Raw genomic sequence first — 14,519 nt, 5'->3', positions numbered from 1 at the left:
ATGTAGGGTATTAGTTGCCTTGGGCAATGATCAATACAGAATGCTGCAATTGACCAATTGGAATCCAGTTTTTCAGAGAGCTATGTAATAAAGATTGATACGTCAGAGTCATGGCCTAGTGTGCATGCTCTGATGAATTAAGCTGTTGTTCTCTTACAGGAAATGCGAGTTCAAATCCAGCTTGCAACATTTACAGGTCCCGTTAGCCCTCTCTCTCGCCATTATCTCACAACTTTTTTCCATTCTCCTTTAAAGATTTTTTTTTAATATTTATAACTGTAATCGTTCACCTAACTTTATCACCACCACTTCCATTTTTCTTCTTTCTGTGTTTCTCAGGTGTCTAAGGCTGCTGCGGACCTCATGAGTTACTGCGAGCAGCATGCACGCAGCGACCCTCTGCTGGTGGGGGTTCCCACCTCGGAGAACCCTTTCAAAGACAAGAAGCCTTGCATCATTCTATAGCTACTCTCTCTAGCCCAACTCTCCCAGTCCCACTTTAACCAGTGCCCAACCCCAGTCAGTGGGCAATTCAGTTCAACACTTCTTTTGACCTGGAATCCACAGTATTCTCCAGAAAATAAATGCCACACTCTCTCTTAGTACAAAACTAAAGGGGGCAATATCTGTATACCTAGCGTCATGTAGCCCTGCATTGAGCGTGTCTATATGAATGAATCTATGCATGTGTGCACTGTCTACATTCATGCATATAGACTCACTTAAGAGGAGGTGGCAGATTTGGGATTTGTAAAGTATTTCATAATGATTACACAGTGCTTAAGAGACTAAGAGCTACTCCAGCATGTTTTTCAGTGAAGTGGATGACCTTATTACCACATAGGTGATGGTGGAGAGTGAAGAAAGACAGTCATGTTTATGCTGACTGACTAGCTGGTTAGCCCAGTTACACTGTGGTAAACGGTTGTTCAGTATTAACCCTGCATTGTTGTGTTAGATCTGCAAGCTAAAGGTTCATTTTAGATTTATATGGCCAAAATGGAACCCAGGTATGCTTATCTTTATCAAAACAGCACATTTCATGTTTTACAAAGGGATTCAAGACATTAACGAAAGTTGCCAATATTTATACGTTTTTTTTTCTCAGTCTGTTTGTGAGCTGTAGTTTTTCTTTTCATTGATAAAAACACATTAGGCTTAATGCTTTCTTTTTCTAGTCTTTATACTATATTTCAGAATCCTCAGACACTAAGTTATAAAGGAATAATTTTATATAATGGCAAAAATATTAACCTAATACCTCTTTCTCAGCCCGTTTTAATGTGCAGTTCTAAACCGAATTTAAAGCCGAAGTTGTATTTGGAATATTAACTTAAAAATGTTTGGATGCAACATTTGTAGTAAAATATCTTGAAATCAGACCACTAAAATTGCATTACCTTTCAGTATCAATAAACAGTAAAGATCCTGATGGCAGAGGCTTTGGCCTGCCCCATAAGTTTTAGTGATTTTAAAAACAAAGTCTGAGCCCCTGCATATCACAGGCCAATCTTTTTCTCTGAAACCAAACTTGATTGTAAAATCCATACAGAAGGAAAAAAAAAATGTATAAACTTTCTTTTGGATATGTTCAGAGGTGTTAACTTTGAGAATAGCTGTTTGGATTTGTTTGTTCCAATTTCTTCTTTCTATGGAAACATGGAATCTGGTCATTGAGTATGATAATGTACAGTGTTTGATAACTAAAAGCGCATTCATTTTTTTGTGGATGTTTTATCTTTTTGTAATTTTTGTGTAATATTTCTGTTTCCTCCATCATTAATTTTTAACCATCCAGTTTGTCCTCTTTAAGGCTAGGTAAAAAAGTGAACTTGACAAGGAATTTATGAACGGCTCCGGTGCTTGTACAGTACATGTGAGAACAAAATGCTTACCTGCTCCCTTTTTGGGAATGTGGAGCGCATTGTTGACACTGTAAACACGATGCCCACACAATGATGATGTAAGGTGCTCAAGGTATTGTTTTCAGGTGGTAGTACCTGTTTGATGCATTTAAAGCACGTTTTATGAGGTGGTCCGTGTTAAGTCGTGTTAGTGGCTCTGTATGAAGGGTAGGATGTTCAGTGTTATGCAACAGGCCACTGGGTTTGGCTCTGCCTGAGCAGTCACATGCAGAATGGCAAGATGAGGGGCAAGGTCAAGCCACAACTCTGAATGTCCTATATGCATCCAGCACATGATCTACGATTACTGGCTAATAAGTGTCTTGTGCACCACCACAAGTGACTGAAGTCGTCAGTCCCCAAACAGTCACTCAAAGTATAGAACAGTGCACTAATGGGATAAGTGCTGAAAATAGAATTGCCCCATTGTCCCTCTTTAAATGGCGAAAATAACATTATGGTGCAGAAAAATGGGTCTTGAGAACGCTGTCATAGTGTAAGAGGGACAGAGGGGGCCTGTGCTCCCTGCAGCCCATAGGATGTTGTCATCAGCTCCCGTATTAAGGATGACTAAGATGAGTGGAGAGGTCACAAGATGGTTATGAGTCATCCAGCAGGCCAGAGAACAACAGAGAATCACACTTCTCCCTGCTTGTGCTGCTCCCCTCCAGTGAGCCAGCAGTGGACAGAGCTGCCTTAGCGACATCACTTCCTGTCATATTTGAGCTGATCAGAGTAAGGCATCCAAGCATGTTTGGAGCAACAGCCTTAAAGCGATAGTTCTCACAAATTCTGTCAACATTTGCTCACTGTTAATTTGTTGACTTTCTGACTTTCCTTCTTTCGTAAAATACAAAAGGAGATATTAGGCAGAATGGTGGCCTCAGTCACCATTCACTTTCATTGCATATTTCTCCCGTCCAAGGAAAGTGAAAGGTGACAGACAAACATTTTGCTTAACGTCTTCTGTTGTGTTCCATGGCAGAAAGTAAGTAATACAGGTTTGAAACAACATTAGGCACTGTTGGGCAGAATGCCAGCCTCAGTCACCATTTACTAACATTGCATCTTGTTTCCAAACAATGAAAGTGAATGGTGACTGAGGGTAACATTCTGCTTAACGATTCTCTTGTGTTGCATGGAAGAAAGTCTTACAAGTTTGGGACAACATAAGTATAGATTAGGCAAAATAGAAGCCTCAGTCACCATTTACTTCACTGCGTATTTTTTTTCCTAACAGTGAATGGCGACTGAGGCAAAAATTTTGCCAAAGATATCCTTTTCTGTTCCACTCATGAAAGAAAGTAATATTGGTTTGGAAAACATGAAGGTGAATAAATGATGACAGAATATTCATTTTTGGTTAAACTAGCCATTTCATTTGAAGTTGGTTTTATCAGAGTAGATATATGGGCTTTGTGGTAAATGAGAGAGACGGTGCTATCCTGTACAGATGCATTTCAAAATAACTTGACAGATTGGATACTTTGGGGAAAAAATGTACCGTATTATGTAATGAAGGGTTGTAATTTAATCTTTTGAAGTATTACATTAGCTCACTGACTTCCCCACTGCTAACAGCGTTATTACAAGGAAAAGACCCTTAGATCAGGAATCCACATAGGGAAAAGCTTTTCTGGAGAAGTGCATTAATTCACTGCAGATGTGCAGTAAGTATAATGACTTTTGTCAGTGCTAAGATAAAGGTAGCACTAAACAAACATTCAAACACAGGTATGAGGTTTTTTGAAGCAGCAGTCAAACTATTAAGCTCACTGTACCATGTTTGATGGTATTACACTGGAGCAAACACTGTGAAAGTCAGCTTATTAGGAATGAGTTCTCCACCCTCTTGACTCACAGTGTGTCAGGATGCACTGTGCTCCATAGTATTGTTTTTAACCTTAAGTTTGTGTTAACCACCTTAGGTTAACAATTCCACATGCTTAGATTTTAAAACCCTGCAATCATTCCATTGAGAAAATGGCTTGCTTTGTTGGGGAACCTGTTGTATGCAACTGTTAGGACAAGGGAATGCATCCATTTCTAATTTGTGTTGCACACAGCAAGAACACTTAAGGTGCTGAGGAGGCCATAATACCTTAACCTTAATTCCTAGTTCCCAAACGTCATTTGTCTTCACACACCATCAAGCTCTTTCATGACCATGAGAGGTGAGATTTAGGCTTTGTGTGGGTAATCTCTGTAGCCGAGTCCTTAGCCAGTAGAATCCAATCTCAGCTTGTCCCATTATTTTGTGTTTTTTCCTGTGTATGCATATGTATCTTTCTGCCTTGATTATGAAGAAATATATCTATTTTTTGTAATTGTTCTTCTCAGATGTGCCATAAATCATGTTTTCTTGCACACGTAATATTTTGTGGATATTGCTGTTTAAAAAATATGAAATCGAAAAAGTAGATGAAATAAAGACAAAATGTTACTCTGCATTGGTGGACTGACTAAACTGATGTATCTTCCACACACATTAGGCAAGGCATGGCAAGTTTATTTATATAGCACATTTTATACGTAATGGTAATTTTGAAGTGCATTATGTGTACATGATCAAATAAAAAAATGTATTACAATTATTAAAAATAAAAGTAATAAATAGAAAGGTGTAAACTTAAATAAAATGCAGTGCAATTAGTACGGTGCAGTATGTAAACAGATGTGTTTTCAGCATACAGTTTCCTGACCATGAAATGGTAACAGTACGTTTTATGAAAACAGACAAAGGGGCATGAAAATACACTGGCCATTACCTAAAAAATGATTGTGCAACTTTTGGGAAAGTGCGTCCCATGTCTCGTAAGCAGTGAGGGACACCCACTGTAATATTACATGTCCTGATCAAAGGTCACCCATTCCTTAAAAGGACACTTTCCATTATGTCACTGCAGTAATTTTGTTTATGAGCCGTGTGTTTTTGCAGAGTTACACTGCAAGAATGTTGAGATACAATATAGGAAGCATGATTTGTGGTATTTTGCACCTAAACCATGCAGTTGCAAATGCATTAAGAGCACATGCTATTCATCTCAACAGAATCAACCTTTTGGAATAGATTTGCTCCAACAGTATTTAATGCTACTGATTTTTTATTTGGCAACCCTTACAATATAGCTTTATATGTTAAAATTAGATAACACAGTAGTTAACATGAACTAACAATGAATAATACTTGTGCAGCATTTATTAATCTTGGTTACTGTTATTTCTACAAATGCTAATGCATTAATGTTAACATTAATGTATTATAAACTAACAGTGAACAATACTTTTACAGCATTTATCTTAGTTTGTTATTTCTGTATACAGTTGTGCTCAAAAGTTTGCATACCCTTGCAGAAATTTGTGAAATTTTGGCATTGATTTTGAAAATATGACTGATCAGGCAAAAAAACTGTCTTTTATTTAAGGATATGTTCATATGAAGCCATTTATTATCACATAGTTGTTTGGCTCCTTTTTAAATCATAATGATAACAGAAATCACTCAAATGGCCCTGATCAAAAGTTTACATACCCTTGAATGTTTGGCCTTGTTACAGACACACAAGGTGACACACACAGGTTTAAATGGCAATTAAAGGTTAATTTCCCACACCTGTGGCTTTTTAAATTGCAATTAGTGTCTGTGTATAAATAGTCAATGAGTTTGTTAGCTCTCATGTGGATGCACTGAGCAGGCTAGATACTGAGCCATGGGAAGCAGAAAAGAACTGTCAAAAGACCTGCGTAACAAGGTAATGAAACTTTATAAAGATGGAAAAGGATATAAAAAGATATCCAAAGCCTTGAAAATGCCAGTCAGTACTGTTCAATCACTTATTAAGAAGTGGAAATTCGGGATACAAAGAAAAACCCACAGGTAACCTCAGGAGAAATACAGGCTGCTCTGGAAAAAGATGGTATGGTTGTATTGCATGATCAGTCATATTTTCAAAATCAATGCCAAAATTTCACAATTTCTGCCAGGGTATGCAAACTTTTGAACAGAACTGTATATAATGAATTTCTAACATTAAAAGTTGTTTTTGTTTACATTATTGCATTTTTAACCAACAATGGAAAATACTATAACAGCATTTATTAATCTTGGTTACTGGTAATTTCTAGTATACTAATGCATTTTTAACATTAAAAGTTGTATACATTAATATTAGTGAAGGCATTATAAACTAACAATGAACAATACTTTCACAGCATATATTCATCTTGTTGACTAGTACTTGTACATATACTAATGCAATTTTTCTATCCGTTAACATTAATGCAATATAATCAAAAACAAACAATACTTTTACAGCATTTATTCAACTTGTTTACTATTATTTTTAAATTACTTATGTATTTTTAACTTTAAAAGTTGTAAGTGTTAGCATCAGTTAATACATTATAAACGTACAATGAACTTTCTACATACTAATGCAAGTATGTATTAACATTAATGCAATATAAACTAAAATTAAAAATGTTATGTTTATAATTTAACATGAACCAGGATGAATAAATGCTGTAAAAATATATTGTTTGTTAGTACATGATACCTAATGCATTTAAAAAAGAATGTTAATGAGCAGAACCTTATTGTAAAGTGTTACTATTGAGTTTTAGACTTTGCTCAAATAGTCATAATACGACAGACATGCAGATCTGCACTTTTGGGCACTAGATCCTGAAGGTTGTGTTGATACTGTTCTACTGCACAAAAAGAAGATAAATGGGGATAAACAGTGCAAAAGTGAGATTGGAACAGTCTGCCTGAGTATCAGGTGCTTTATATATATATCTATATCTGGAACGAATCAGCCACCCAGCAGCCGGCAGATGGTAAACAACCTGGAGCAGCACGTGAGAGAGTGTGGTGGTATTCTCATAGTATTCTGCCCTGACATGTGAGTATAGAGGGAGTGGAGTCCGAGTGTGTGTCAAATACTCATTAGAATAAAGTGCTGGGTAGGGCGTATACACAGCTCTACTGCTCTTTTCAGTAGTAGACAACAGAGCTCAGGGTGGTACACGGAGATTATGTAAGTGTGTGTGTGCAGACATTGACAACCACAGGACAGAAAGAGAAAATGTGTATCACTGCATTTGACTCTTTTGTTTTGGTATGCACTTACCCATGTTTCAGCTGTGTCCCTGCAAAGAATGTAGCAAAGGCAGGACAAAGCTCACTACACTCTTGATCTGTTTTTGAAAGCTCGAAGTGCAAACATGCAACAGGGTGGGGTGGAAAATACAAGGGGGATTATGGGGGACAGAGTGTTTTCGTGGTTGAAAAATGACAGTGGCCACTGTCAGCTGTTGTTGTTTTGCACGCTGCAAAGGTGTTGGTTTTGCTTGGACTGAGTCAGTATCATTAACCCAAAGTTGCACAGCAATACTTAATGTCTTAAGGGATTAGGACTGATCCATGAGCATGTGCAAGTGCATGTATGCTTGCATTTGTTTATTACAGATAGTGCGCTGCAGATGCTGGAAAAATAGCCTGTCGGAGTGATCGACCAAAACAAAGTTTCAGACAAGCAGGGGATTGCATAACTTCACTGACAGTTAATAATTTATCAAACAAATAATTTTGTCTGAATGCAACAAGAACATACAGTGCACTACCAAAAAAATAAATACAAAAACATATAATATATATATATACACACACACACACACACTACTGGTCAAAAGTTTTGAAACACTCATTTTTATTATTATTATTATTATTTATTTATTTTTTTTTTTTCACATTTTAGAATAATAGTAAAGTCATCAAAACTATGGAATAACATAAATGGAACTATGGGATTTATGTTGTGACTAAACAAAATCCAAAATAAATAAAAACTGTGCTATATTTTAGCATCTTCAAAGTAGTCACCCTTTGCCTAGAATTTGCAGACATGTACTCTTGACATTTTCTCAACCAACTTCTTGAGGTATCACCCTGGGATGCTTTTTAAACGGTATTGAAGGAGTTCCCATCTATGTTGGGCACTTATTGGCTGCTTTTCTTTATTATTTGGTCCAAGTCATCAATTTCAAAAACTTTTTTTCAAAAATGAAATTAATTAATATGGTGGCACAATTATATTTTTGTCTACAAAACTAATTTCAAACATTTAAGCATACACCTTCAGATCAAAAGATTAAGATCATGAAAAACATTTCAGTCAAGTGTTTCAAAACTTTTGACCGGTTGTGTGTGTGTATAAAAAAAAAAAAAAAAAAAAAAAATTATTGCAGTGTTGAGATATGAATATTACATACTATACACTACTAAACCACAGCTACAAAGCCAAAATGCAGTAACTATGCAAACACTGAAACTTAGAAATATGGCCTCAATCTGTTTTGATTTTCCAGCTAAATGTGGATCATAAAATAGTTCGATTTCCTTTTCTCTGAATTTGAGTACAGTTTTGCCATACCTGTCGCTTTTTGATGTCAAGGACCTCCAAATACCTTGTAAATGTACATGCATTTTTTGTTTAAAAACACATTTAAACTGTGAAAAAATATTATATTATAAATGTAGCAAGTTGTTTGCAAAATTAAATTACCTGCTTTCATATACAGGTGCATCTCAATAAATTAGAATGTCATGGAAAAGTTCATTTATTTCAGTAATTCAACTCAAATTGTGAAACTCGTGTATTAAATAAATTCAGTGCACACAGACTGAAGTAGTTTAAGTCTTTGGTTCTTTTAATTGTGATGATTTTGGCTCACATTTAACAAAAACCCACCAATTCACTATCTCAGAAAATTAGAATACATCATAAGACCAATAAAAAAAACATTAGTGAATTGTTGGCCTTCTGGAAAGTATGTTCATTTACTGTATATGTACTCAATACTTGGTAGGGGCTCATTTTGCTTTAATTACTGCATCAATTCGGCGTGGCATGGAGGTGATCAGTTTGTGGCACTGCTGAGGTGGTATGGAAGCCCAGGTTTCTTTGACAGTGGCCTTCAGCTCATCTGCATTTTTTGGTCTCATGTTTCTCATTTTCCTCTTGACAATACCCCATAGATTCTCTATGGGGTTCAGTTTGCTGGCCAGTCAAGCACACCAACACCATGGTCATTTAACCAACTTTTGGTGCTTTTGACAGTGTGGGCAGGTGCCAAATCCTGCTGGAAAATGAAATCAGCATCTTTAAAAAGCTGGTCAGCAGAAGGAAGCATGAAGTGCTCCAAAATTTCTTGGTAAACGGGTGCAGTGACTTTGGTTTTCAAAAAACACAATGGACCAACACAATTGCACCCCAAATCATCACAGACTGTGGAAACTTAACACTGGACTTCAAGCAACTTGGGCTATGAGCTTCTCCACCCTTCCTCCAGACTCTAGGACCTTGGTTTCCAAATGAAATACAAAACTTGCTCTCATCTGAGAAGAGGACTTTGGACCACTGGGCAACAGTCCAGTTCTTCTTCTCCTTAGCCCAGGTAAGACGCCTCTGAAGTTGTCTGTGGTTCAGGAGTGGCTTAACAAGAGGAATACGACAACTGTAGCCAAATTCCTTGACATGTCTGTGTGTGGTGGCTCTTGATGCCTTGACCCCAGCCTCAGTCCATTCCTTGTGAAGTTCACCCAAATTCTTGAATCGATTTTGCTTGGCAATCCTCATAAGGCTGTGGTTCTCTCGGTTGGTTGTGCATCTTTTTCTTCCACACTTTTTCCTTCCACTCAACTTTCTGTTAACATGCTTGGATACAGCACTCTGTGAACAGCCAGCTTCTTTGGCAATGAATGTTTGTGGCTTACCCTCCTTGTGAAGGGTGTCAATGATTGTCTTCTGGACAACTGTCAGATCAGCAGTCTTCCCCATGATTGTGTAGCCTAGTGAACCAAACTGAGAGACCATTTTGAAGGCTCAGGAAACCTTTGCAGGTGTTTTGAGTTGATTAGCTGACTGGCATGTCACCATATTCTAATTTTTTGAGATAGTGAATTGGTGGGTTTTTGTTAAATGTGAGCCAAAATCATCACAATTAAAAGAACCAAAGACTTAAACTACTTCAGTCTGTGTGCACTGAATTTATTTAATACACGAGTTTCACAATTTGAGTTGAATTACTGAAATAAATGAACTTTTCCACGACATTCTAATTTATTGAGATGCACCTGTAGACATTTTTGTAAAGCCAAAAGAGAGATATATATATATATATATATATATATATAACAAACATTTTCTGTTCAATTAAATTGTAATCAATGTGGTTTGCAACCAGTCTTTAGAAAGCAGAATGACACATTAATAATGTCAAATTTTGCAAATATTTTTTAGTTTTTAATTTTGTACACTTTTTTTTCCCCTCTGAAACTTTCCACAGACCCCCAGAACCCTTTTGTGACCTTAGTTTAAAACCCCCTTGTCTAAGAAACCTGATATCAGTTATAAATGAATTTTGACAAAAATATATTTAGTTACTGTATTTTGCATTGGCAAAGCAAATGTACAGTCTAATTGCATTTTACAGGCACATTGAGGTACAAAGCAAATGCATACTGTAAAGCAAATTGCACACAAATACAGTACATATGTCATCCAAGATGAGGTTGTGTATTGGGAAACAACAATAACACGTAGTATATTGCAGACTGAAGGTCTTGTTTCTTTCACTGCCAATGTTCCACAATGTTGCCTGGCAACATTACTCAAAAGGTTACCATGTGTATCACCAGTAAAAAGAGTGCTGATGATTCATACTTTCTTTACAACAAACAGAACATACAGTATGTGTGAGCGCCTGCTCGAAATACGAGGATAAGAGTACAGGTGTACAGCATGCTTAAATCAGTTTGTCAAGCACATCTTGGCGTTCTGCATTTTTTTTATCACTGGCAAGAGTTTGAATGGCCTTGCATCACCTAATCAGGCTTCCACAGTACACACTGTTATTGCCCTATCAGTTATTGCCCTATCAGTTGATCAAAGTAGACGTAACTGCCCCACACAAACTTGAAGTTGGGGTGGGAGGAGAGACAGAGAAGGAAGGAGAGATAATCTGTTGCATGATTTCTGTCATGCCACATTCTACTTCCACCTACATTTTCTTTTGGAAGACGTGTTATGAATATTTTACATTGTAAGTTTTGACACTCCCAATTAAATCCATTTAGTCTCATTACAAAAATGCACTCTTGGCAACCGTTGCTGTTCTGCCCCAGCTCATCAAGAAGGATTGCTATCCTCTACATTGTAACAGCTTTAACCACTTGTGCATTAACAAGTCATCTGTAAAGGAAGGGCAAAGGTAGATGTTGGAACAAAAAGCTTTGGAATTTATATTTGCTCTCTGTTTCCACACAAGTTAAACTTGCCATCAGCTGTGTTTCACACACTCAGGTTGATTGGTTGGCATGCAGACAAATCCTCCCCTGCAAACTGATTTTCTCCCTTATATACACATTTTCTCCTAATCCTGTCCTTATACCTTTGGATAAGCAACTTGCCTTGCTGTACTTTACCTTGACTGTGCTAACTGTGTATAAAATGTATCAACAGGGTCTTATTTGGATTATAAATGTGCTTCTATGGGCAAAAGATCTGTTAAATGGCGTGATTTATGGATGGCCAAATTTTCTTTAAATGTTCCCAGTGTTATTTGTCATAATTGTATTTTTACTAGTAAGAATTCCAATTACAGAGCTCTGTAATAGAATTTTTACTATTAAAAAAATCAATAATAGAGCTCTGTAATTGGAATGTTCACTAGTAAAAAATATATTGTAGCACACTCTTATTGATATATTACTAGTAAAAATTTAATTACATAGGATTGCAAAGAGAGTGTCACGCTGATGGGTAGGATGAGACGAGAGAGTGTGGATCCAAACGCAGAAATTATTTATTTATGCTACTCAGAAGATGAAGAAATAAAGATGAAAAATAAAACACGCGATAAAAGAAACCAAATGTAACAGCAGTAGGTAACTTGTGAACTCTCAACTGTACAAACAAGAACCAAGGAGGAACAAGAGAAACAGGAGGGTATAAATACACGCAGATTAATGGGCTAAACTAGACACAGCTGAAAACAATGAGGAAGGGAACCAGGAAACCAGACATGATGAAGGCAAAGATAAATTTCAAAATAAGAGTCCACTGAGAATGTCAACATAAAAGTCTCTGCAAACATAAGGACGATGACGACGGACGATTATGATGACGACAAAGACTTCACACTGTGACAGAACCCTCGCCCCCCCCCAAAGGGGCGACTCCTGGCGCCCAAAGATGAATGGGAAGACAGACAGGGACAAGCAGACCAGGAAGGATCCAGAGGATGATTAAGAGGCCAAGGACAAGTTGGTGGACAATCAGGAGGCCAGGGAGGAGCTTGTGGATGATCAGGAGGCCAGGGAGGTGACCACAGGGCAGGGACTGGGTCAGGAGGCCTGGGATGTGGCCACCAGGTAGGGACAGGTTCAGGGGGCAGAACCACAGTTGGTACGGGCAGAGCCGCAGGTGGAGCAGGGAATTGAGACTCAGGAGGAGAAGTTGTAGGTGGAGCGGGTGGAGCCGCTGAAGGAGGAGTCTCAAAAGGAGCGGGCGGAGCCGCTGGAAGAGGAATCACAGGAAGAGCGGACATGACTGCTGGAGGAGGAGTCTCTGGGAGAGCGGATGTGACCGCTGGGTGAGGAGTCACTGGGAGAGCGGACGTGACCGCTGGGTGAGGAGTCTCTGGGAGAGCGGACGTGACCGCTGGGTGAGGAGTCTCTGGGAGAGCGGACGTGACCGCTGGGTGAGGAGTCTCTGGGAGAGCGGACGTGACCGCTGGGTGAGGAGTCTCTGGGAAAGAAGACATGACCGCTGGGTGAGTAGTCTCTGGGAGTAGTCTCATGGCGGAGTCACCATGGTCAGGAGTGCTGGCAGCGACTGGGAAATGGCCTCCGTGGCCAGGAGTGCTGGCAGCGACTGGGAAACGGCCTCTGTGGTCATGGGCACTGGCAGTGACGAGGGAACGACCTCCGTGGTCGTGAGCATGGGCAGTGATAGGGGAATGGCCTCCGTGGCCGTGAACACTGGCAGTGACTGGGGAGTAGGAGCTCTTCTTCTCCTCTTCCACTTCCAGACGGCCATGAGCACAGCTGTAGGAGACGCGGAAGGCGGAGCCATGGAAGGCTCGAAGGGCGGAGCCATGGGAGGCTTGAAGTAATTCTCCATGATCACCGAGGCTGGGGAGAAAGAGGTCTACGCTGAAGGGAGCTCGGGGACCACTGGAGCCATAGGGTTCACACTGTGACAGGGAGACTTTTGCTCATGAGATATAAATCTCATGCCACTCAGAATTTTATCCTGTGAAAAGGATCTTAATAATCTCACAGATGTCCACCTAGAGTTTAAGTAGAGAATGCATTTACATGCGCACCAGTACGCTGATAAATAAATAAAAAAATAAACTTTTCCAAAAATCCAACAATGCAAAAAAGCCGCATTTACATAAGACTTAAGAAATCATCAGGTTGTTCTGTGCTTTTGATGTCAAAACATAAACAGGCATGTGCACAACACTTGCACACATTGGATAAGCTGGTAGGCACGGTTTACCTACAACGTAAAATTGGGATAATGGGCAAAAATCTATCAATTGTTTTTTGCTTAAACCGTTAATGACCTTGCCCTGACCAAGGAAAGCCATTTAAGGCATTTCTATGATCACACACGTAACTTTTCGACACATTAAGCCTAATTGGTGGAAGAACGTGCATGTACATGTGCTTAATAATGTCACAAATTGTGCTCAGATTTGGCAAGATACTAGTAAAAATTCTGAAATTTAAATTTAAACTCGGAAATTTCTCATCAGATTCTTTCAAGACCAAATTATATGGACTATTAACATTACGTTTATAGCTCAAGTCAAAACCTCTATGACAGAGTTGATACTAAATCATATAACTCCATTCTTAGTCATGAAAGAGCAACCTTCAGCAATCAAATTTACCTCTGGGCCATGTTAACCGTCTCTGAGGGTTGTGGGACTTAGATGTGTCATTATGCTAATATAAGCAAAGATTATATTTTTGGACTGTGCATTTCCACCATTATTACCAGACCATGCTACTGTAGTACCCTCAGATGCTGCACATGGAGGTTACATAAGTAAACATGTTCCATAAATCTTCTCATTGCAGATCAGGTGGGCTTCAGATAATGAGGACTCGTTCCCCCGCTGAGTCATGCATGTGTCTTCTTCCCATCCAATAATCAACACTCATTTGCACTGTAATCTATCTGCCCTCAAAGGGCACATTCATGGCATCTGAAATAATTAAATATGGTTTAAATAAGGAAAAGTGTTCGCTCCAATATGTACGGTCTAAAATGAACTGCCTTACAAGGTAGTTCTTCTGAAGCCCTTGACAACTTTACAACACATCCTGAATCAGATACAGTTCACAGGTAAAGAAAGCCCATCAGGATTTGCATAGACAATGAAATACCAGGAAGCTTCTGTGAGAAATAAACCCATATATGGGGAACAGTGAGTAATTAGGCTTCAGTAAAACATGTAAAGGCATGTGCCTAGAAACTTACCTTTTTTTCAACCGCATCAATACAAATGTATAAAGAATTGTAAGAATGCACAAGC

General features: G+C 38.6%; 1 protein-coding gene across 7 annotated transcripts in view; it reads left to right on the top strand.

Annotated features, from left to right (window-relative positions):
• Window positions 1–4,352, top strand: part of LOC127441571 (guanine nucleotide-binding protein G(I)/G(S)/G(O) subunit gamma-7) — a 43,275-nt gene extending 38,923 nt beyond the window's left edge. For all 7 annotated transcript variants that reach the window (XM_051699152.1, XM_051699153.1, XM_051699156.1 and 4 more), the window contains one exon: window positions 340–4,352. In XM_051699152.1, the coding sequence (XP_051555112.1) occupies window positions 340–465 (126 nt within the window). In that variant the 3' untranslated portion in view covers window positions 466–4,352. The remainder of the gene's footprint in view (window positions 1–339) is intronic.
• Window positions 4,353–14,519: the final 10,167 nt, after the last annotated feature.

This window comes from Myxocyprinus asiaticus, chromosome 5 (genome assembly GCF_019703515.2).
Source record: "Myxocyprinus asiaticus isolate MX2 ecotype Aquarium Trade chromosome 5, UBuf_Myxa_2, whole genome shotgun sequence".
In the NCBI taxonomy this organism is placed as follows: Eukaryota; Metazoa; Chordata; class Actinopteri; order Cypriniformes; family Catostomidae; genus Myxocyprinus; species Myxocyprinus asiaticus.
The sequence above is the reverse complement of the archived record's forward strand: the minus strand, read 5'-3'. Positions and strand labels throughout refer to the sequence as shown.